General features: G+C 37.6%; 1 protein-coding gene across 1 annotated transcript; it reads right to left on the reverse strand.

Annotated features, from left to right (window-relative positions):
• tgfb1a (transforming growth factor, beta 1a) lies at nucleotides 1-24,559 on the reverse strand. Its single transcript, XM_057350735.1, has 7 exons — nucleotides 22,939-24,559; nucleotides 13,279-13,542; nucleotides 12,009-12,101; nucleotides 11,755-11,902; nucleotides 11,327-11,477; nucleotides 5,030-5,140; nucleotides 1-2,519 (listed from the first exon to the last, which is right to left on the reverse strand). Exons 1-7 carry the CDS (start codon nucleotides 23,261-23,263, stop codon nucleotides 2,472-2,474), a joined length of 1,140 nt encoding a protein of 379 aa, XP_057206718.1. The 5' UTR covers nucleotides 23,264-24,559; the 3' UTR covers nucleotides 1-2,471.
• Between the last annotated feature and the right edge of the window lie 50 nt (nucleotides 24,560-24,609).

Here is a 24,609-nt window from a genome sequence, read left to right on the forward strand (position 1 = left end):
AGAGTTTTGTTTATTGTGAATGGGACACAATGACATAAAATAAGTGCAAACATTAAGAAACAAACAAAATATAATGTAACGGAACATTGCGTGAATGTGAAATGCTTGTCTAGAGACACCTGCATAGCGAACTGATAAAACAGCAGATGTAAAATCACATAAAAAATACAATATTTAAATGTCAAAATATAAAACTTAGATGGCATGTACATGTTGTACTGTAGGTAGCCCATCTATTACAGAACAGGAGATTGGTTGTGTAAATCATTGTGAAGCTTATGAGTCTCAGCCATGCTGTCTATAAACTAACACACAGAACACAATCCCCATCACTTAACAGTAGAGCTGTCCGGCAACGAAGCCTCTATAAATATCTACACTTAGGTTCACATACAGATGTCAGCGCAAGGCCATCGCAGCTGAGAAACAAACGAGAAATACAACACACACACACACACACACCAAGACAAACACAACCAAACATGGTTGAATCTCACAAGAACATGTCCAAGTCATATTTCAAGATAATATTATGTTTTCATGACAATTAAGCACTGCTTGTACATTATCCCGCTTATTACATGGCTACTTGAAAAAACTGGACATGAAATGTGAATTTGAAATATTTCATTAGCTCATTTTTACCGAATGCAGACCTTCCGCGAGGAAGAGCTGTTTACTTTCGGTTTTAAGGCAAGAAACGACGTTCAAATGTCACGCACAGGCAATCTGGTTTAATCATTTGTAAATATTAAATAAATTAAATGGAATATTAAAAGACATATTTATATTTAATTTGTCAAAAAAACCTGTCAACATGATTTGCTGCATCCGGGTTACTGTGTTATTAGTTTTGAGAGGTTGTTATCTGGGAATAACGAACCTGCAAATGTCGCGACTGGCCAATCAGAATCAAGCATTCCAACGAGCCGCGTAATAATTATGTAGTAAATACACTACAGTTCAAACATTTAGGGTCACTTGAATGAAATGTTTACCGTGTTCCTACCTAACCCTTTTAGATCGATCTGAAGGTATGTCTACATTTTTTAAATGTATAATAATATACAATTACAATACAGTTTTATTTTTAGTAATGCTTTTGAAATGATTTGGAGGAAATATTGAAGATAAAGCAACCAATAGAAGCCCATACATGCGACTTATAGGCCTACTGTTTGAAAAGCATCTGAGCAAACAGATAAAATGCCAAGAGTTTATTTTTACAAATTCTAGGCAAAGGGTGACCACGCGGAATATGTTAAAATACAACTAAAATATAGTTTCAATAGATTTTAGAATTAAATTCCCACAATTCCATTTGTGTAATTCTCATGAGAATCTAAGAATCAGTGAAAAAAGGAAAAGTGTGCTAAATTGCCATGAAAATAAACTCTTAAAAATAAAGGTTTGCTTAAACGGTTCTTCACAGCAATGCCATAGAAGAACCATTTTTGGTTCCACAAAGAACCATTCAGTCAAAGGTTCTTTAAAGAACCATCTCTTTCACGCCTATTTATAATCAGAAGAACCCTTTTTCAGCCCAAAGAACCTTTATTGAAACAGAAAGGTTCTTCAGATGTTAAAGGAATCTTTATGGAACCTTTTTTTAAAGAGTGTAGTGTCAATAATTTTAATAGTCCTAAAATAGTCTTCATTTCATGAAAATACAGTATAATAAATATAATTTTTGTTCTTTCAGATTGAAATGTGACCTGGACATTTTTGGTGAGTCTACCAAACATATTGTTTACTAAATCACGGGAACGGACTGGAGGGCTTGAAATCTGTGCTGAAGTGACACCTGCTAGTGTGCATCGGTTTGGGAGAGCAGAAGTGTTGGATGTGGCTTTCTTGATGCAAGCAAAGAGTCCATCAATAAAAAGTTATTCTTCTAGTGTTCCTTGAATTCCTCTTACAGGTACAACTCTCTCATAGCCACATATCTGGGACTTTGCATCTTCAGTCCCACTCACATAGTTTAGTGCAAAGACTGTTGTAATGTATCAACACATTAGCCTCCTGTGACATCATTGCTTTCCTCAGCACCATAAGAAATCTTCATTGTACATTTGGCATGTAATGCTACAATGCCGCATTTATAGTACAATCAAATATAAACCTAACCAGCAGAATAAATTAAGAGGTATGAACCATGTGAATAAACATTTAAAAAGATAACAAAGCATATATTTGGTTTAAATATGAGCTTGCTTTATGAAATGCTTCATATGTGTGTGTTCTTGATCCACTACTAAGGGCCACAGCTTTTCCTTTGTGGTTTCCAGACTGTCCTTCTTTTTTCTTCTTTTCCACTTTTACCTGTCCACGTCAGTTCTTTTATCTTCTCATCTGTCCCACTGAGACTACACGTCCACCTCTCCACGTGTGGCTTTATCGTCCAGAGAGAGTGAGATAGTCACAGAGAGCTCTTGAGGACTCTTGAGTGATGTTCTGAGGTTAGATGAACTCTAACTGCACTTGCAGCTCCTCACCACCATGTTGGACAGCTGCTCCACCTGGAAACAGAGCCAAACCAGAATGACTCATTCACATGGTTAATACATTTCTACAGAAGTCCATGAATGAATGCGCTAATTTCGAGTTCATGTACAAAAACACACAAGAGAAAATGAAACAAAATAGAGACGGAGTCGTTTTGCTTTCCTTTTTCAACAAACAGTCCGTAAAATCAAGTGTTCAACCTTCAGTAAATATCAAATTGTTTAAGCAGTAGGGACTGACTAGTTAGTATAAACTATGAAATGTTACTCCCTATAATTCGTTTTGTAAGTAATTTGTGTTTTTATTTATTTTTCAACAATTCAACAGTTCAACACTATAGACGGTTTCATCTTAACAACATGAACAAACATTACTGCGCATGCGCACTTTTGTGACCCCAACTGAACTTCCGGTACACATTCACAAACAATAGAGTGCCTGTAGATTATTTCTGATAACAATCAAAAGAAACCGAGAATATCCGTTACTTGGCTAAACTTGTCTCTCCAATATTTTGAATTTAGACTGCGATACCAAACTCAACCACTAGATGTCAATGTACCACACGGTTTCTTTAAATGCGACCGAACTACAGGACCCACTCAACAAATAATTTATTTAATAAAATGAACACCCAACAAATTTAATACAATTATTATACTATAAAATAATAATACAAATTAATATTAACAAATAAAATAAAATAAAATATAAATAGTTATTTTATTAGACACTAGCCAAACACAAACCGGAAGTTAACTGGGGTTCAGGCGCACGCGCGTCCGATGAAATGGTCTATACTGTCAAACTGAAATTAAAACAGAGTTTCAGACACTTTCAACATTTCTCACATTATCACAGTCTACTTGCTAAAGAAAATGGTAATAAAATATGACAAGAACTCAGAGTTAAACTGTGTCAGAACAAATGAATCTCGATAATGTCTGATAACTTTTATAGAAAGGTATGTAATGGATTAAGTTGAATAGCTGTCAGCTGTTAAATTTAAGTACACGTTTAGATAATAACAATTTAGTGCAACCAATTACAATAAGCTGTGCTTAATTTTGTTCAGTCTGTGGTGTAAAAAGGTCGCATTAGCAATTAAAGAAAAAGTGTCTGAATAATTTGGTCCCAATTCTTTTTCAGTTTTACTGATCTGATATTTTTTGGGGTATAATATGGCACAGTTTATTTTATTTTGCTATCCTCGCTTACTAGTGGGTGCACAACTACAGCGTACTGCACTCGTTAGTAAAAAATATTTTAAAAAATGTATCTGGTATCTGTGACACTTCCGTCGGTCCCTTGCCTGTTTTCCCCGTTTTTGCCCCAGGATGTCCTTTTGCCACGCTCCCTCATCAGTGACCGTCACCTGTCCCTCATTGTCTTTCACACCTGCATCCCATTATCCGGACACTAAATGTACTCTCATTTGCCCATTGTGTGTTGTCTGGTATTAACGTAACTGTGTTGGATCTTTGCCTGTTCCGTGGATGTAATTTCCCTGTTGGAATATTCTGTTTCCGTGGATGTTTCCCTGTTTTTTTGGATTTACCTGTTTTTTTTTTTGTGGATTTTTGACCCTTGTTTGTTTCACCTTTTTATATTAAATCTCCACTTTACACCCCAGTTCCCTTGTGACATTGTCTATTGTCTTCACGACTGTTACAGTATCTGAATAATTTTTGGTTTGACTGTATGTAAAAGTGAGGCTGCCCACATATAAAACCACTTTAGTATACTATAGCATTTACTATAGAGAACTGTTGTAAATGGTAGTACTGCAGGACGTTGTTATAATATAGTTAACTGGTAAACACTGTAGACTTTGCATCTTTGTATACTGTACTACAGTGGTTCCCAAACTTTTTATTCCAGCACCCACTTAGACAGGTATATCCAATCTTGAAAACCACCAAAATGTTCTTAAACGCAAATATGGGGAGAAAATAAACAATTAGTCTCTCTTAAAGCGATAGTTCACCCAAAAATGAACATTCTGTCATCGTTTACTCACCCTCTTGTCATGTCAAACCTGTATCTTCCGCGAAACACAAAAGAAGATATTTTTTATGAACGAACAGTGATGGCAGCCATTCACTTGCATTGGTTTTGTGTCCATCCAACAGAAGTCAATGGCTGCCACCGCTGTTCGGTTATCAACATTCTTCAAAATATCTTCTTTTGTGTTCTGCGGAAGATAGAAAGTCATACAGGTTTGAAATGACAAGAGGGTGAGTAAATGATGACAGAATTTTCATTTTAATAGAGAGTAGGTTTTATTTTCCTTGTCATTTTATGAATAACAAAGAATTTTGCAACCCCTCACCACCATGCTAGACAATTGCTCCACCTTTTTCCAGTTTACTATAGTATATTACAGTATTTCAATGGGGTGCTTTTTGATTCGTTGATTGTTGAATATAGCGGAGAGGGTAAAAACATGTGAGGTAGAATAAGCCAAAGTCACCAAATCACCTGTCAATGAAAAGTACCCCAAATAACAGAAACGGTAATTTACCTTGTGTTGTCTTCCCACATAGTAAAGAATTGGCAGAGGGTCCAGGACGGCAGGTACGCAGCAAGGCTGAGCAGAGGCACCAGGGTTGTGGTGTTTGTACAAGGCTAAAATCTGTTGTAAACACAAACATACACACACAGAGATAATGAAATGAAACAGAAAAGCGATCCATATCAGAATGTGTACAAAATGCTAAACATGTGTTAACTAGCACAGTAACTACCAGCACTGACCAAAGGCTGTATAAAGCATAGTCAGGTGTAATTACACAAAGAAGTACTGAGTAATGTTAACTAACAACAAGTAGGCTACTTAATGAAAAGGTTTGGTTTAGGCTTGGTTTTAGGTTTGGCATCACGTGTTCATAATCAAAGTTTCCCTTGTGCAACAACATAAATACACCCAACATGTTTAGAAAAGTGAAGTCAACAGCATCTTATTAGCTGACTATTCAAATAAACCTTCCTTTCTAACATACAAAAGAAAGACAACATCAGTCTTTCCACAGTACTGTAACTCAACCTAGATGCTGTCTGAATGATGGATGGCTACCTTTGCACACCCACACGGGTCAACTACTCCTAATTTAAAATTCCAAACTTCAAACTTATACACAAACACACATTAGGTTTCTATACATTGCAGGGACCTTCCATTGACATAATGACTAGTTTATTTCATATTGCCATACTTGTACACGCACAAAGAAAACTTTCTTTCTTTTCATTTTTACATTGTCCAAACAAACATCATTTAGTATGATTTATAAGCTGACAAAACGTTTCGCCATACACAGAGCTTGTAATATTTTTAAGACCTACTTTTAATCTGTCTGATAGTTCATCTGTCAACCTTTAGTAATGCATGCTATATAGCCTTAATACCATTTTAAACTTTTAGACTGTCACGCAAACATGACCACATCTAATCTATTTATTTACTTATTTACGCTATTGTTAATTGAGAAATATTTGAACTTTCTAATTCATTTTAATTCCTAAATACGTCACAATATGTTTAAACACTTTTTAAAATAAACCCCTGTGTTTAATAGCAAATTTGTCTTTAAAGCCGCGGTCAGTCTTGACTTTGAGCATGCGAAGATCGTTCGGTCGCTGGTACGAAAATGGGCGGGCGCGATTCCCACATTTTTTACATTTCTGTACCGAGAGGTCATGCTGTGACGTTTTAATCTTCTATTGGTCTCACGCACTCACGTGACGTGAATTCGCAGGTCAGAGTTCACCAAACTAGAACTTTGCTACACAGTGAAATGCGATATATCGTTGGACGGGCTTGTGTTTCCGGTCGGTCGCATTCGCATGCATATGAACGGAAGTCAATGGAGGGAAAAGTCAAGTGTGACCACGGCCTAAGGCTGTGACAACTTACAGATACACTATACAGATATCAAATGTTGCCTTGACCCAAAGTCCGTTTAGGGAAGTCGTGCCACTCGGCGGCCATGTTTGCAACGCGCCTCTGGGCAGTTATTATGTAATTCAAACAAGACGTGAATGGGGAATACTGATATTTCTACAATTGCCGGCTAAAATCCCAATTAAACGACATATTTAAAAGCAAAATTTTAAAAAAGACGTAAACTGTACCATAACGTTGTTTCCTGTGATCAAACTGCGCTTAAAAAAATGAATTTTTAACGTTGCTGTAGATACTACGCATGCGCAAAGCTTCGCTAGGGCGGCCATATTGAGCGTTGCATTCATTTCAATGGCAGTGACGCATCTTGTTAATATTCATATCTTTGCTTGACCTCACATCCCTTAAATCCTCCTGAATGTTTCATCTAACTCTAGTATATAGTTTTTTCAATCATATTTTCTATAGCAAATTATGTTATAACATTGTAACATCACTTCAACACTTTTCTAATTGAACAGTTTTCACTGTAGGGTTTTCAAACCACAGAGAAAACAAGCTTGTGTGTAACTGGACCTTTGTTTCATTAACATGATGACTAATACTGGCTTCTCAGTCCAAAAATGTAAACATCATTGAATCTTTCCTGAGTATGAGGTAGGCAGTATCGTGCTACATTCAGTGGAGGTATAACAGAAGAATTGGAGCTTGTCCTGACGCCAAACGGCATTCTCAAATTTCTGTTGTCAAGTTGTTGTGTTCGCTTCATGTGTAAAGGCAGGCTGTTGTGTTGAGAGGGCCATTGATTCAGTGAAGCTACTTACCCCAAAAGACATTCACAAGTCTCTTTTCTTGTTAGATTTCTAAAGACATTTGACCAAACTCTGTAAAATACGCTCAAAAACTGACACGAGCGATCTCTGTTCTAGGTTAATGATATACATTATGATGTACAGAATATGAAATGTCAACCCTTAGGGTAAACAGTCATTCAAATGTTGTCAACTTTCACTCTGCCTTCTAAGTACCTGAAATGTCCCTGTGGACACAACCCATGCATTGTAAATGAACTCAAAGACCTTTAAGTGCAACACTGCAAGCTTATTCTATTCCAACCTAAAGCAATCTGTCATCAACCTCATAAAGTGGTGTTGTGTATCCTTGACCTAAGATGTTTCTGACAGGAACCAGAGCAATGAAATGATCCGTGCAGGAAAACAAACACTCCCAATTCACATACTGTACTATCTGTCCTAGTTCTACATTACAGTGCATTGAAAAGAATTAAAGCACCCCTGTGGTCGATAATTTATCCCTTAAAACGAATCGTTGACCATCAAAATGACATATTTAAATGTTTGTTTCGCGTGAAATTTTTTTTCCTGCCTTAAAATAGTTCCAATGTTAACCCTACACCTCAGCTTCATTAAGTATATGCAAATACGTGAATATTCAAATTAGCCCCGCCTCCACTCAATCGCACTCTGCAGTTCCAGAAGCTGCTAAAACTGAAAGTGAAACTAAGAGCTGACACAGCAGTGCAGCTGTCATTTTAGCCCGAATCTAAGCACCATCTTTGCATATTTATGCCTCACTACCTGTCCTAGTTCTACATTACAGTACATTGAAAAGAATTAAAGTCCCCCTGTGGTCGATTTTTTTTTTTCCATTGAAACTAATCGTTGACCATCAGAATGACTTATTTAAATATTTTTTTCCTGTGAATAATTTTTCCTGACTCAAAATAGCTTGAGTGTAACTCTACACCTCAGCTTCATAAAGTATACGCAGATATATGAATATAGTTACAGACGTTGCTAAAACTTAAAGGCCCACTGCAATGCCTTAACATTCAACAAACTGTGTAGACTTGAAACGGGTTAGAAACGTTTTGTTTTCTCAGCGGATTTGCACGTATGATCCTGCATAGCTCTGAGCTATAGTGACTCTTGACCGGAGGACACTCACGTGCAGCCGCTCGCTTGACAGACTAACGCGAAATTAAGATTTTAATGTAAATGTTTACACTGTCTGGATCGTCCCCTATTTCCCATCTAGTGCATTATGCGTCGTTCACCATGTAGGACATAATAAATGTGCGAACAATTGGCCGATATGAGGCGCCACATCCGCAGCTCTGCTAGTGAAGGGGGCGGGACTCTTTGGATTCTAAAGCGGATTTCATTGGATAAGAACTTTGACGAGAGGCTGAAGTGTAGCATGATGTCATGGAATTTCTAGATTTGTTTAAACGCATGTGTGAGACTGTCAGTTTTGAACGGTTATATCTCCTTAAGGCTCACTCTTTTTTAATAAAAGAAAAAAAATGTTTGTTTTGATTTCACTGGGCTTTTAAAGTGAAACTGAGAGCCAGTTCCAGCTGAACATCCCCTTCATCCTCCTGCAAGATCCTGCGGACTGACTGACCATCCCAGCTCCATCTCATGCAATTCCTTCACCACCCAAGAGCAAAGTGACCATCTGACCATCCCAGCTCAGGCAATTCCATCCCCAACCAAGAGCAAAGACGGACTACTTGTCACATTAATGCTAAATTTACATCACATGACAGCAGTTTGAAGTTATAGCTGCACTCAGTTACATTATGCCATTATTATTTTCCCTGCTTATAACATTCCTCTGTTGCCTAATATCGATAAAAATATATATATAAAAATAAGACAAACTACACCCAAACAGTTTCAACAAATGAAACTTCCTAAATCACAACTAATAAACTCTACCTATTCTTCATAAACATTTACTCAGTAACTTTTAATCAAAGTAACTGAGTGCAGCTGTGACACGTCAGAGGAGATCTGGCCCTCCCGGCTGAGACTGGTTTCTCCGGAGTTTTTTTTTCTCCATTTATTTATCATTGGATTGTTGGCTGGCTTGCTCACCGGGAGACTGCATTTATTAGATATTATTAAATATCATTTACTAGAATGATCTTGCTTGTTCTATAAACACCATGCACTGTGCTGTGTTTTACATTTTCTGTGTTTTTCTGTTTTTCTCCTGTAAAGCTGCTTTGGAACACTCCACATTGTGAAAAGCACTATATAAATAAAATTGAATTGAAACTGAGAGCTGACACACCAGTGCAGCTATCATTTTAGCCTGAATCTATGCATCATCTTTGCATATTTATGCCTCAAACTGCTGATCCACAGGGGTCAAATGAGTTGATGTGATTGGTTACAGGTTTATGACATCATTAACTGGAGCAGTTTCAAACCGCATTTTTTAAACTGTCTTTGGTAAACTGCAGTTTTATGGAGAAAATACTCAGCAATGGTTCAAAACGATAAAGCACATTAAAAACACCACATAAACATATAAACAAAAAATATATATTTTCACCACAGGGGGTCTTTAACCTAAAGTGTGCACAATGTGCAACCACGTTCAGATAATGGAGGAATTAGAAATATGGAAATGTACATTTCTCTCTTTGTGACAACTTATTAAGGTAATAACCCAGGAACCACCCTAACCTCATTTACACACGTTCTCCTCCTCAAACCTCTGAACACTTTGTTTTGAAGTTGAATATCTTTACTTAAATGCTTGCCACATATTTGTTGTGTTCACACATAATCTCTTAATGGTACTTCACCAGTCAAGACTTTATGTGTGAAAAGTAGGGTTGTGTATTGGTAAGTGCCTCCCGATATTATACATATCACGATAGATGGGTCACGATACAATATATTGCTATGTATTTCGATACGATACACATTTGCGATATATTGCAATACTTTAAATAGAAAATGTAAAAAGTAGAGCTAGAAATACAACATGCTGTCCACCACCTTACCTCTGCAGAGTGGCCATGATGTGCGATGCATGGTCCTTTAGATCAGAGGTTTGGGTTCTCAAACTGTGGATTGCGCCCCTCAAGTGGGTAGCACAGGGGAATAAGGTGGCTCACGCAAGTCACTTGGCTGTTGTGGTGCATTACAGTTAAAACACTGAACACGGGCAGTTTAAACCCCTGGTTCATCCGTGCTGTAAATGCGCTGGTGTCACATCCGTGAAATCACAATAAATGTCATTGTTACTTTTCTTAATAAACTTTTTGTCTAATGCACTGCAGTAGCCAAGTGACTTGTGTCATGACTTGCGAAGCCTACAAACAGCATTATTTTATATTAACTCATTACTCCATTACTTATTTTGAAAACCAAAGCACACCCACACATCAGCTCTGAGAGCTCAAAGCGTTCTTATATTTTTCGCCATGCTCGTTTCCACTTACTTTTGGCTGTATGTACAGTATATGCCATGATTTTAAAAAAATATCGATAGTAGAGGTATCACTATCACTAACACTGAAAAGGGCTTTCAACATCTGTACAGTCACCACTAAGGCAGGACGGGTCATTACCTGCTGACGTTCCTTCAGACCACACTGTTCCTCGAGCAACCAGGAACAACTTTAATTATATTATTCCCCTTTATATTATTCCCCTTTTGTAAATCACTTTGCAAATCTCGTGGAATTTTGTAACTATTTTACGAGGCCACTAATTTGTATGAATTTGTACGATATGCTTTTGCCCCATTGACGTTACAGTAGGTTCAAGGGTGGGGCTTCATCCTTGCTTTTTGTACGTTTTTGTACAATACATATTGTGCATAGTATAAGTATGCAAACAGCTATATGCTTAAATGCACAGTGCCCCCAAACATAAAAATCTTCAGCGTTAACCCTCATGTTGTTCCAAACCTGTATGACCGTCTCTCCATAACGGAGCTCAAAAGAAAATGTCCTCACTCACCATTCACTTACATTGCATCAAAATTTCTCCTTTTATGATCCATGGTAGAAAGAAAGTCATGAGGGTTTGAAAAGTCATATGGGTAAGTGATGACAGAATTTACACTTTACACTGACATCAAACAGCCTACCTGGGAGTATTTGTTCTCAGCGTTCCAGATGTAGGTGCAGGAGCCCATACAGTAGTTTGCAAAATAGCCTTTGGGCTTGTGAATCCACTTCCAGCCCAGATCTTTGCGAAAGTCGATGTAAAGCTTCCGCATACAGCAAGTCTCCGTTTTTCTGTCCATGAATATTGGGAATTAGAAGAAAGTTTGCGCATTGTGTCAATTTAAGGTGCAATTTCAGAAGCAAAATTATTAGCTGAAAGTTGCCGAGATATTTCAAAAATATGCTTTTGCTACGTAGTATAAAGGTGTACACTTAAAAATAAAGGTGCTTAAAAGGTTCTTCAGTGCGATGCCATAGAAGAACCATTTTTGGTTCCACAAAGAACCATCATCGACGACCTTTTGAAGCACCTTTTCTTAAGAGTATAAAGTGTGCAAGTGAGACTTACTCATCACAGGTTTCATCGGTGCCGACGGCTCTCTTCTTGCGAGCGGACGCAGGGGAGTTGCCATTAGAGGCCAAAGATAAAGCCAAGATGTACGGCTTCACCATCATTTCTGCAAGGAGACCAGTGTCTCCTCTCTGTTTGTCTAGTCCTGAAAACACACCCACCCACCAAGATTACATCAAAGTTTACAACATTGTTGGAGTTTTTGCATTAACATTTCCAACACTAAATTTCAAGGCTTGAGATGATCATACCTGATATGGTGAAAAGGAACTTGTCCGCATTCTGCTGGTCTTTATCTGTTTTACATCCACAGTATAATCTCAACTCTAAACTCTGTTCATCTTCTGTTCAAACACACACACACGTTTGAGTTTTTGAGAATCGTGGCAGTAAAACAGTATAAAACAAGTATAATAAAACTTTTGATTGGACAATCCGTGCTTTTGTTGGCAAACAATGGCAATGTGCAAATGTGATCAGGCTTCAACACTCTTAAAAATAAAGGTGCTTAAATGGTTCTTTACCGCGATGCCATATAGAAGAACCATTTGTTGGTTCCACAAAGAACCATTCAGTCAAAGGTTCTTTAAAGAACCATCTCTTTCTTGCCTTTTCATAATCTGAAAAAAAAATTCACCAGAAAGAACCTTTTGTGAAACAGAAAGTTTCTTCGGATGTTAAAGGTTCTTTATGGAACCATTTAGACAGAAAAAGGTTCTTCTATGGCATCGAGGAACCTTTTGAAGCACCTTTATTTTTAAGAGCGTATGTTAATGCAGGTGGTGCTTCCTCTTGCAGAATTCAAGAAACATTTCTAATAGCTTCTGTGTGGTTTCTTATATCTTCAGGGTGGGTGCTCGATGGTTATCAAGTAAAAAGAGCCTCCCCCAATTTTTGTAATACTTCAGGGTCATTTAATAGGAAGTTATATGATAGGATGTTAAAGGGATAGTTCACCCAAAAATGAAAATTCTGTCATCATTTACTCACCTTCGAGTTGTTCCAAATCTGTATACATTTCTTTGTTCTGATGAACACAAAGAAAGATATTTGGAAGAATGCTAATAACCAGACAGATCTTGACCCCCATTGACTCCCATAGTAGGAATAAATACAATGGTAGTCAAAAGTGCCCAGGAACAGTTTGCTGTCCTACATTCTTCAAAATATCTTCTTTTGTGTTCAACAGAACAAAAAAATGATAAAGTAATTTTTCCTACTATGGGAGTCAATGGGGGGCAAGATCTGTTTGGTTATAAGCATTATTCCAAATATCTTTCTCTGTGTTCATCAGAACAAAGACATTTATACAGATTTGGCACAACTCCAAGGTGAGTAAATGATGACAGAATTTTCATTTTTGGGTGAACTACCCCCTTAAGAAAGGATCTGATCCTATAACCTAAATAAAATCATCATAGTTACTAAACAAATAAAATAGGTTCCTAAATATGACTCGGGTCCCTTCTTCAATGTAAATCTATGCAGTGTTTCTCTTCATCAAGTAATAATAGACCTCACCTGAACTCTGCAGCCATTCTGTGATCGTTTGCTTCACATCAAATGAAAGCCAGCGATTGGCCAAGTCTTTAGAGACGAATCGAGTGCCCAGATATCGAGCCTGATCGCCCGCTCCATGATACAGCTCCAGACGCTGCTCCTGGTCCATGGTAGGATTCTTGATCCGAAGCCGTAATTCAGCCTGAGACAGCAGTCGGTGGTCTGGAATGCTCAGTCGCATCTCTGACACATTAAAAAGCATCTGATGTTTCGTGCCGTTCAGGGCTGAAAATGAAACAGAGAATCACTTGGTAAAATATTTCACAGTTAAGGCAGCAGAACGCTTTCTACGGTATTGCTTTACTGGCCCACGTCAACATCAGAATTTTGACTTACAATGAACTTATATTTGAACTAAAATAGGCCTAACTTATCTCAAATATTTCAAAGACTTAAGACAGAAAGAAGAAATTTTCCTTCTCATTTTCTTAATCAGACCACAGACTGGAATTATTTGTAATATCCTAATGGTAATTGCACTCCAATATGGTACATCAGCATGACTCTTTCAAATGTACCCAGAAAAGTTTCATATAACAAAGGCTGTGATCTATTTGATTTATTGCAGCTATAAACCAGTTGTTCTGTATGAAAGCAACTAGACCAACCCAAAAAAGGTCTATGCATATGACAATAAAACATGCGTTGTGGGCTGACATTTAAAGGTTTGTCAGAAAGGTCACTTCCTTTGTTGCAAAGTAAAAAAGTATTACTGTACACTGTAAACCCGGATAAGTTGGCAATACTCAAATATTTTGATTACTGTTAAGTTAAAGTACTTAACAAATCTTAGTTAGTGCGACTTAAATATTTAATTTATCCTTTTTATGAAATTAAGTAGACAGAACTTAAACAAATAAGTACCAAAATTGCATTTTTAAGTTAACTAAACTAAATTCTTTCGGTTTCTTTATTTTGCATATTCCTTAGTCTTAATATGCATAAATCAAACACCTTGACTTATGCAATCCAAAATGAGCAAGAAGAGACTGATCTCTGAACTGGCATTAGCACAGCTCACTGGTAACATAACACATGTTACAGGTGAAATGTAGCTTCGCAGAGACTAGGCACATGCACCACTCTTCTAAACAATGGTAACTGCAAATCTGAAAAATATGTCAAACTCTTCTAAATATCTAAGAGAAGTGAACATTAAACACTAACAAGTCTTTAACTTTACTAAAAACTAGGGCTGTCAACGTTAACGCGTTAACGCATGCTATTAATTTTTTCAAATTAACGCGTGAGAAAATATTTATCGCAATTAACGCAGCATCCGTTTGTTTTGACATCCTTTGTCTAGCGTTACATTATGTAATCACGCTCTTATTCTTGTACAGGCTTTTAAACCACTTAAGCGCGATTTGAAACAGTTGCTTTGAGGCGTTCAATGAAGATAGACAGCTTCTAAACTGTGGGACGCGGCAAAACGCAACGCGAGGTCCAGTCTGGTGTAAACAGTCATGGGCTGAAGGCTGCGTCAGTGAATCTCTGTCAGACAGCGCATCCGTGTTAAGTTCTCTTTCGTGCTTGAATGGATAAAACCACACAAGATTATGTCAGAAAGCCCGTTTTGTCTAGCATTTTCTTAAGCACAGACTTCAAAGTGTAAAATAAAATCTTAAATGAATGCAAAGAGTTGTGAAAATGGGAGTGCGGTGACGGTCAGATCTGCGTACTAAGACAGCTCTTAAAGGGGCCACGTTCTTAAACGTGCTGCTGTGACTCCTGTCACTAATATTAATCAAAGAACAAAATAAAAGAAGAAATCAATGTGATTTTATAGCTTTAATGAGAATTCTTCTGCATTTAACTTATAATTTAGCATTAAAGACTGTAAAGTGTCCTTCAATTTCCTACATGAGCTCTCAATTATACTGTTGAATGGCTATAATTAATGTTAAAATAATCAATTTAATAGAGACATCAGTTACAATACTAATATCAAAATGTTAGCTTTCATAAAATGACGCTGTTTAAGAAATATGTTGTTTCTACATCAATTTGAAGATTAAATGTGAAATTATTAAAATGTAAAAGTATATTTTAAAATATAATTGTTGTGTGCGATTAATCGTGATTAATCACAGAAAAAATGTGTGATTAATCCGATTAATTTTTTTAATCGATTGACAGCACTACTAAAAACATATAAAATAATCATTTTTTTTTAAATTTACTCTCCTAATGCAGTCTGACGCAAAGCATGCTGGGAATTGGAAATCCTTCTTGACCAATTGTTGAATTAACATGTTTAAATTAAGTAAGGAGCAAATAAATTTTTTGAGTTTTAGTCAAGTTAATCAAGAATAAAAATTTTACTCAAAAGTAAAAAAGTGTTTCACAAACTTAAAATATTTAAGTAAGTAGAACTTTTTTATAAAATTAAGTTTACATTACTTAATCTGTTTGATTATTTTGAACATTTGGGTTTACAGTGAAAAAAACACAAAACCTCCTCTCTCCTTACAGGTACTGCCAAGCACTTTGTGAAACCTGGTAACGTGTGATAGCACTTGTATTATTGTTGCCTGCTTAAGATTTATCAAGTTTCAATGTTTCCTCAATTGGATAAAAGCGACCGCTAAATTTAATGTAAATGAGAGAAGTCTCATGACATCCAAGCAGATACTGGTTGTTGAGAGTCATCAAAGCATGTTGGAAATCTGCTTTATGGTTAATCCCAATAACAATTTATCTGCATTTTGGCAACAACCAAAATGGCTGCCCAAAGTCTGCCAGCACCCACAGTGGGATTATAATACAAAACAGATATTGACTTTTTAGTATTCACTCTAAAATCTTGATTTTGGGATGAATTGGATATGTTTTTGAGAGATTTATGAGATGTACTTTTGTCTGGATAGAAAACACAGAGTGTAACCATCAGAAATGATTTAGTGAGCAAAGTGTGTGCAAACTAAACTAAAGACGACTGTGACAAAGTAAGTTGGCCAGATCTCTTCTGTGAATAAAGTGATAGTCTCAATGATATCCAAATCATAATAAATTTGTTAAAATTTGTAAAAAAAAGCGGTATTTTTTCTGTAATTTATTTTTACAGATTTTCCGTGTGAAATGTAAACAAAACAATTTTTTTCAGTTTTTTACAGATTTTTAAAATGTATTTTTTTTACAGAAAAAGACCGCAAACTTACAATGAAAACAGGGGGAAAGAGTAATTTTACAGTTTATTTAATTTTCCATTTTTTTTAACAAGTTTATTTTTGAAATACAGTCAAAAACTATAAAATGACAGAACAAGACAACACATTTACAAGAAAAATGGGGAAAACTATTTAATATATATCCCTGTATCCTATAATTGTACAGAAACTTTTTTTTACGGTATATTTCTGTTTTTCCAGTTTACCAAAAATGTCTGTTTTTTTACAGTGTACAGTATCTATAATGCATAGATTAATGTATATATACTGTATATATATATATATATATATATATATATATATACACAATTCCTTTGACGCCACTACAGCCTTTATTACTCAATGAAGGACGTCAGGGTCAAAATGTGCTGCTCTTTGTTTCTGGTGTGTGCTGAATAAGATGAGGGTGGAGATGGATTTGTGCATGTATGTGTTTACACAGGCTGACTCTCAGGTAAGCTCAGGACAGCTGTCCCAACAGGCACCGAGACAGGCCTATCATTACTGATGGGTGCAACCAGATTCCAGCAGGCTTAAATATCTGCCTTCAAAAACACACAGTCTCAACCCTCTTCCATAGATCCCGTCCTGTGTTTTTTTTTCTACCAATCCCGCTCCACACACACACACACACACACACACACACACACACACACACACACACACACACTGTGAAGAACTTTTCCGGCAGATGAACGGAGCAGTCAGCACAATGTTTGACATGTAACAACACGAAATGCCAAGCTACACATATATGCAGCAAAAGAAGAACAAAAAAACATGGAAAATCATGGGTGCCTGCAGGGTCCCACTCGAAAGTGTCAGTGAATGCACACTATTTTACGTACGGTATATGATTTGTGAGTACATTACTGATTTGCCGCTGATATTAAGCTTAGGGTCACTCAACTCATTCTGTATTCATAATTTATACAGACTGAACAATAGTAAACGATCATAACAGTGGATTGACACAAGCGTCAATGTCTTTGTATAGAATTTGCCGAATGTAGTCTTGAGTGTATTCATTTGGATTTAGTTTGTCTCTGTTGTTCCTTTCTTCATGTAATAATACAGACTTGATGGTGGTGAGGCCAGATCTCTGTGTGGAGCACCGGCTGTTGTCATACTCCTTGTGCATACAAAAATCTCACTGGATTATTACAAATAATGGCAAATCTAATTTACTACACTGCAAAAAAATGACATTCTTACGAAGTGTTTTAGTCTTGTTTTGTAGTACAAATATCGAAACATTCTTAAATCAAGATGCACTTTCTTGACAAGAAAAGTGACCTAAGATGTTTAGTCTCTTTTTAAGGAGAAAAATATAAGAATTAAGTAAATTAACGATAAAAACAAGCCAAAAAATCTGCCAATGGGGTGAGAAAAATAAACTTGAATGAGGTACTTGTCAAACTAAATTCAAGTTTATTTTTCTCACCCCATGGACAGATTTTTTTGCTTGTTTTTACCATAAACTTACTTAAATCTTATATTGTTTTTCATAAAATAAGACTAAATATCTTATGTCACTTTTCTTGTCAAGTAATTGTTTATTGACTTAAGTATATTTTTACTAAAAACAAGACAAAAATGCTTAGTAAGAATGTCATTTTTTGCAGTGTACTGACATTCTACGACAAATGTTTCATTATTTTGCACTTAAGTGTTGACATCGATTTGGTTTGTAACCGGAAACGTGTAACAATTTTTTATGAATTTGTTATTTTAAAGTAAAAAAGTAAAGAAAGTCAATGTCATTTCTCTTTAGTTACTCTTGTATACTGTTTTCTGCTGGATATACAGTGGCATCAACTATCTTTAACTCTAAAAGAAACCAAACCCTGCTTTTTACCTAAACATATTTCAAAACAGTTATTGCTAAAGTTAGTGGTCTATGACAAGAAAACGCTGTGCATGTCATAATGGCATAATTCTTTTCACGTTAAGCAAGCAGGAAGTATTGGCAGATTCTCACAAGAACTGCCAAGTGAGAAAAACATTTCTCTCGAAAACAAGACCTCTGGGGAAACTGGCTCAGTGTTTGGAGCATACGAGTTGAGAACAACCTCAGATGTGTTAGTTGACTTCTAACCGTAGTAAAGAATGTAACGTGACATGACGAACACTCAAATAATGATCCCTCGGGCAATGTGCGTCTGACTATGACTGACAGCTAAAATGTAGATATTAAACAACAGTTTGTGTTGTGTTTGTCATTGCATTTTAGACTATTTTAGAATGTGGTTAATTCATCTGAATTTGTCCGAAGTGAACATGCGATTTTAAGAAATGATATAGCCCCACCCCTAAACTAAAACGTACGAACAAGAAATTGCAAACAAATTGCTCATAGCAACACCCTGACAACCACACTGCAAAAAATGACATTCTTACTAGGCATTTTTGTCGTGTTTTTTGTAAAAAATATCTAAAACTTCTTAAATCAATATACAATTACTTGACAAGAAAAGTGACCTAAGATATTTAGTCTTTTTTAATGAAAAATAATATAAGAATTAAGTAAGTTTGGTAAAAACAAGCAAAAAAATCTGTCCATGGGGTGAGAAAAAGAAACTTGAATTTAGTTTGACCTTTTTCTCAAGTACCTCATTCAAGTTTGTTTTTCTCACCCCATTGGCAGATTTTTTTGCTTGTTTTTACCATAAACTTACTTAATTCTTTTTTCTCCTTAAAAAGAGACTAAATATATTAGTTCACTTTTCTTGTCAAGAAAGTGCATCTTGATTTAAGAATGTTTCGATATTTGTACTACAAAACAAGTACAAGTACAAGAATGTCATTTTTTTTAAGTGCACCTACAACTCCTTTTCATAATCTGAAGAACCTTTTTTCGCAACAAAGAACCTTTTGTGAAACTGAAAGGTTCCTCAGATGTTAAAGGTTCTTTATGGAACCAAAAGGTTCTTCTATGGCATCAAAGAACCTTTTGAAGCACTTTTTTAAGAGTGTAGCATTGCTTCATGTACCGCACATCAATAAGCTCTTGTGTCATGTAGCATTGCAAAAGCAGTCGTAATGGCTGTAAATACTGGGAGGTCTTGCAATTGCATCAGGATTTCATGAATTATTAAAGCTCGTTCCTTAAACATGATGGACGCTCGAGCACAAAAACCACAAGGAAATTCTAGCTTGCTAATTGTTTCATCTAAAATCTTAGTCACACTTCTGAAACAAGCAGCCATCTTTCTTGTTAAATGGGCCTGTCGAGAACAAAAGAAACGAGAAACAAAGAGACACATAACAGAAAAAGAGAGATCTAGTTACCGGAAAGCCCCCAAACCCAGAAGAACACACAAAAGACAGAGAGGACAGTGAATCCCGCTAGTCAACCCTCATCCACAGTTTCGCGCCCCTATTGCTCTTTGTTTGCGTTTTTGACATTGATGGGGCTCGCTTGAAGGGTGACAAGCTGAGTAAAAGAGGAACAGGCGATACTGTAAAATAGGGCGGGGATGCTAAGACATGAAAGCAGGTGGGTGGTGAGCGTCAAATGAGTTATCAACAAAACAGATGTGGCCGAGCGTTAAAATGGGCCTTCGAGGTGCAAGGTGCCAAGAACAAACAGAAAACGTGAACAAACAGCCGTCAGGATGATCAAACGGAGTCAACTCAGAGGGTTTGCGCTCAGCGTTAAATGTGGACACCGAACAGTTCAGTTTAACAATCTAATCAGTGAAGCCAACAGCACAAACAACAAGGCTATTAAAATACGATAGTCGGAGGGCAACACACAGCATCTAAACAGATGGGGGCTATGAAATTTTGGAGCGTGTGTGGAGAAACCCACGCGAGACAATGAGAGGCAGTTTGCCATGATTCATTGTGCGCAGGTCATTACGGCATTAGAGAACATCATTAAATAGTTAAACTTAATTAACAAAACTACACAACGGTTTGCTTTCCACAGAGATTAGGGAGGAGGAACTTTTTATACTTCCGTGATGAAAAAATTGTCACAAGACAGGCTGTTCAGTCACAGGATTCTTTTGCAATATTGACCAGCTGACTTTACATTACCCTGTCTATAACACAGCTGTGACATACTGATTTAATGTTTTTAATTTGATGCTGACTTTAGATGGTGTAGAGTGAGACAAACTTTAGGAAACTACAGCACAGCTATGCATGGCCGTAGCCAGGGTTTGAACATTTGTGAGGTCCGGGGTGGAGTGTCAATTATTATACCTAATATAAGGTATTACCAATAAATGCTATCAGGGAGTCAGGTTTACATTTCACCGTCAACAACTTTGGTTGGTGGAAATGATTTGATATGATTAAAGTTAACAATGGCATGCTGTGATATCACGCGTCGGAAAATGGAAAACATGCCCAAAATAAAAACGAAAATGTTCCCATATGCAACTCCTCACTAGATTAACTTCCTAAAGTGTGTCATTACATGAAAAACGCTGCATGCGGGGACTGCATACTCACAACTCTTTCAATCGGATGACACCACCAGCCTCCCGCATCAAGTGAAATGAATCCATCTTTTACACCACGGACAATAAACAACTTTGTAAACTGTATAGACTGAACTATGTAACGCAGACAGAAGAGTTTTAAACTGCTGATTATTCATTCAGAGCTTCACAGTTTATTTTTGAATATGAAAAAATGGCCGAGGTCTGGACCGAGGTGACCTCATAGCTGGCTACGGCCATGCAGCTAGGCTACGTACAGGCAGCCGGTCATTATCACAGAATAAACCCAGACAGTGTGATCAGTGCATCACACTGAAGGGGTTTATTCTGCCATAACAGCCGGCTGTCTGTACATTATCCCGCTTATTACATGGCTACTTATCTCATAAGTTATAGAACATGCAATACTGATTTGGAACATTTTAATAGATCGTTCTTAAAGTGATAGCTCAACCGAAAATGAAAATTCTGTCATCATTTACACGCCCTCTTGTCAGTTCAAACCTGTATGACTTTCTTCCTTCCGCAGAACACAAAAGAAGATCTTTTCAAGAATGTTGGTAACCGAACAGTGGTGGTACCCATTGACTTCCATTGTATGGACACAAAACCAATGCAAGTGAATGTCTGCCATCGATGTTTGGTCAACAACATTCTTCAAAATGTCTTCTTTTGTGTTCTGCGGAAGGAAGAAAGTCATACAGTTTGAAATGACAAGAGGTCTTGTAAATGATGACAGAATTTTTATTTTTGGATGAACTATCACTTCTTTGTCCTTCTGTGAGGAAAACCTGTTTACTTTCAGTTTTAAAGTAAGACATGACATTGAAATGCCAGCAACAGGCAATTTGGTTTAATCGTTTGTAAATGTAATGTCATATGGTATTACAAGACATATATTCATTTTGTGTAATATTAAACTGTGCCTGTCAAACTGATTTGCAGCACCCAGATTAGCACGTCGAGGGGTGAGAACTAGAGGGGCGTAAGTGACATTTCAGAACAAAAAAAATCATAGTTTGATCTGACTTTGTGTATTGATTTCAGTCTTTTATAATAAAGATGTTACACAGATGGATGACAGTCTACCTATTGAACAGTATTTGAACATTTGTTCAGAAGAAAACCAACGTCGTTTTTTTAAATATACAAAATGTCACATGCGCCTTTTTGGCACCAATGTTTCAGCCATTTTGAATCATGTGCTATCCACAGGCTTTTCTCCGCAATACTGTTACGCTCTTTTGGCACCAACTGGCTTAGTATGATATAAATCTCCATTTCACCCAAAATGTCACTTACTCCTCTCTGGTTCACACCCCTTGATGTGTTTTTAGTTTTGTTATCTGGGAATATCAGACCTTGGAATGTCGTGATTGGCCAATCAGAATTAAGTGTGTAATAAACTGAGATATTTGGCAGGAGTAATGTTACTCATAATAATTGAAAACGGGATAATTGGCAAGAAAAGTGTACATCCAGCTGGTTGTTATCGCAAAATAAATTCTGACAGGGTGGTCTTGTGTCATCCTAAAGAGTTTAATTTTGCAACAACAACCGGTTGGATGACTTCGGACTTGCTGACCAATCGAAATCAAGTAGTCCAGAGCGCCAAGTCAAATGATTCGTCCTGTGTCACATACAGTATCTTGATGTGAATAATTCTGAACGTTCATCGTGCCATTTGGGTTGGTGTGATGTGCATTCAGGAAATTCTGATGTGTTTAATAGAGTGTTTAACAATGACCATTTTTATTCGGAGTGATTCATTAAATCCATCGTACCCAACGGCTCAAATTATGAATCATTATCTGTCTCGAATCGTGCTAAAGTTAGGAGACAGGTTTAAACGCGTGGTTGCTCAATAAATCTTTTATTTTGAACTAAAAAGCACACGCTGTTCATCACAGCTGCAAGCGTCTCATTTTTAAAGTATAAATCAGCAACACATCAGCCATCTTTGGCTTTTCTGGCACCTCGTGGTGAGAAGCTCTTACCTTGCCGCATGATGAACTTGTGGACCTCCTTGCCGAAGTAGTCCTCACCTTCGGCCTGCACGGGGACGGGCTTCATCTTAATTTCATCGTTCAGTTCAACCGTGCTGTTGTACAGCGAGAGCAGGCTGTCTGGGATCTTCTGGCCATCGTCATCTTTGTCGATCTCGGGCTCTTTGTTCATGCGCAGTTTGCTGAGGATCTGACCGCGGATGGCCTCGATCCGCTTTTTCTTGACCACCTCCAGGTCTAGAGTCTTACAGGTTGACATGCTCTCAGTTCCAGCCACCATGGACAGGGCTGTCAGTGCCAAACACAACAACCTCATGGTGCCAAGTGTGAGCCCAAGCTGTCTTTGAACCTCTTTAAAGCCTGCGACTGACGTAGCGTTCAGGTCAAACAAATAAAGGACGTAATGTTAGCCTGACGATGATGTTGGAAAGCACCTTTGATAAAGCACCTGGTGTCTGTCTGCTTATAGGGAGATTCCTAATCACCGGGTATCACCTCTTATAGCTGCATCCAGAGAGCGCAGAGATGCATAATAACATGCGTGCTACACACACACACAGCATGCGAAAGGCAGAGTGCAAACTCGCAAAACACACGGACAGCTTTCTTTGGCAAAACCTAAGTGCCGGCTCATTGCTGGCAGACAGACACAGAGAAGCTTGTTCTAGTCCACGCGTCTGGACTGACTTTCTATTTGTCTCTCCTCTAGTCTTGGACAAGCCTTACACACATACACACAAGCTTGCAGACGCCGCGACACGCCTGCAAATGTGTTTGCTCGCTAATTTTCCTCTCTGCTCACAGTTGGCTTCATTGGTTTTTGACGTGTTGCCCAAAAGTCCGCGCGCCTCTCTAAACCAGCATGCTGCAGCCTGCACGCGCAACAAGACGAGGGCTGCGTCCGCTTCAGAAGTTCGAACCTTAAGTTTCCTCAGATTGAGTTTTCAGGAAGACAGGCTGAAATACTACTCGAACATGCAGACTTCTAGGAAACGAACTGCATTCGAAGCTCAACGCGTGCCGAAGAGGTCTAAGCGAGCTGCACACAGCCGAAGTGAGATCAACAAAGCCAACACCGGGTTTCGTGTTCTAAGTTTCAATTTCATCCCCCTCCCGAACAAGCGCTTCCCACCACAAAGACGAGTGGAAAGATCTATTTACATACCCATCACAGCGCGCTGTTGAACAAACACTCTCGAGAGGAATTGAAACAAAAATAGCCCTTCTAGGAAAATACCCTGGCGTTTTAGCCCCGGTGATGTAATGTGTCAGGAAAAATCAAACTAACCACGTTCCACCCACGAGTTTCAAACGACAGATGGAGTAAACCAAAAGGATGAAAGAAATGAACAGTCCAAAAAAAGTGCCCGTGGGCAGTAAATGAGGTGCAAATGTCCTTTGCTCGCTTGCTTCTCTTCGGGTCTGTGTGTCCAGTTTCATGCAGTCTGAAGGGAAAAACTCCTTCACACCTCCTTCCTCTTCTTTGCAGCTCTTTTATTAGTTCCTTCTTGTAACGCTCTCTCTCTCTCTCTCGCTTGTCAGAGCGTGCTGGTGACAAAATGATTTGTGTGAGCTCTTCTTCCCAATAACTTCTCTCTCCTGCTCATGTTCACTCGCTCACCCTCTTTCCGGGCTCCTGTTGCTTTACTATTGGAGCCGAGA

Source organism: Triplophysa rosa, linkage group LG14 (genome assembly GCF_024868665.1).
Source record: "Triplophysa rosa linkage group LG14, Trosa_1v2, whole genome shotgun sequence".
Lineage (NCBI taxonomy): Eukaryota > Metazoa > Chordata > Actinopteri > Cypriniformes > Nemacheilidae > Triplophysa > Triplophysa rosa.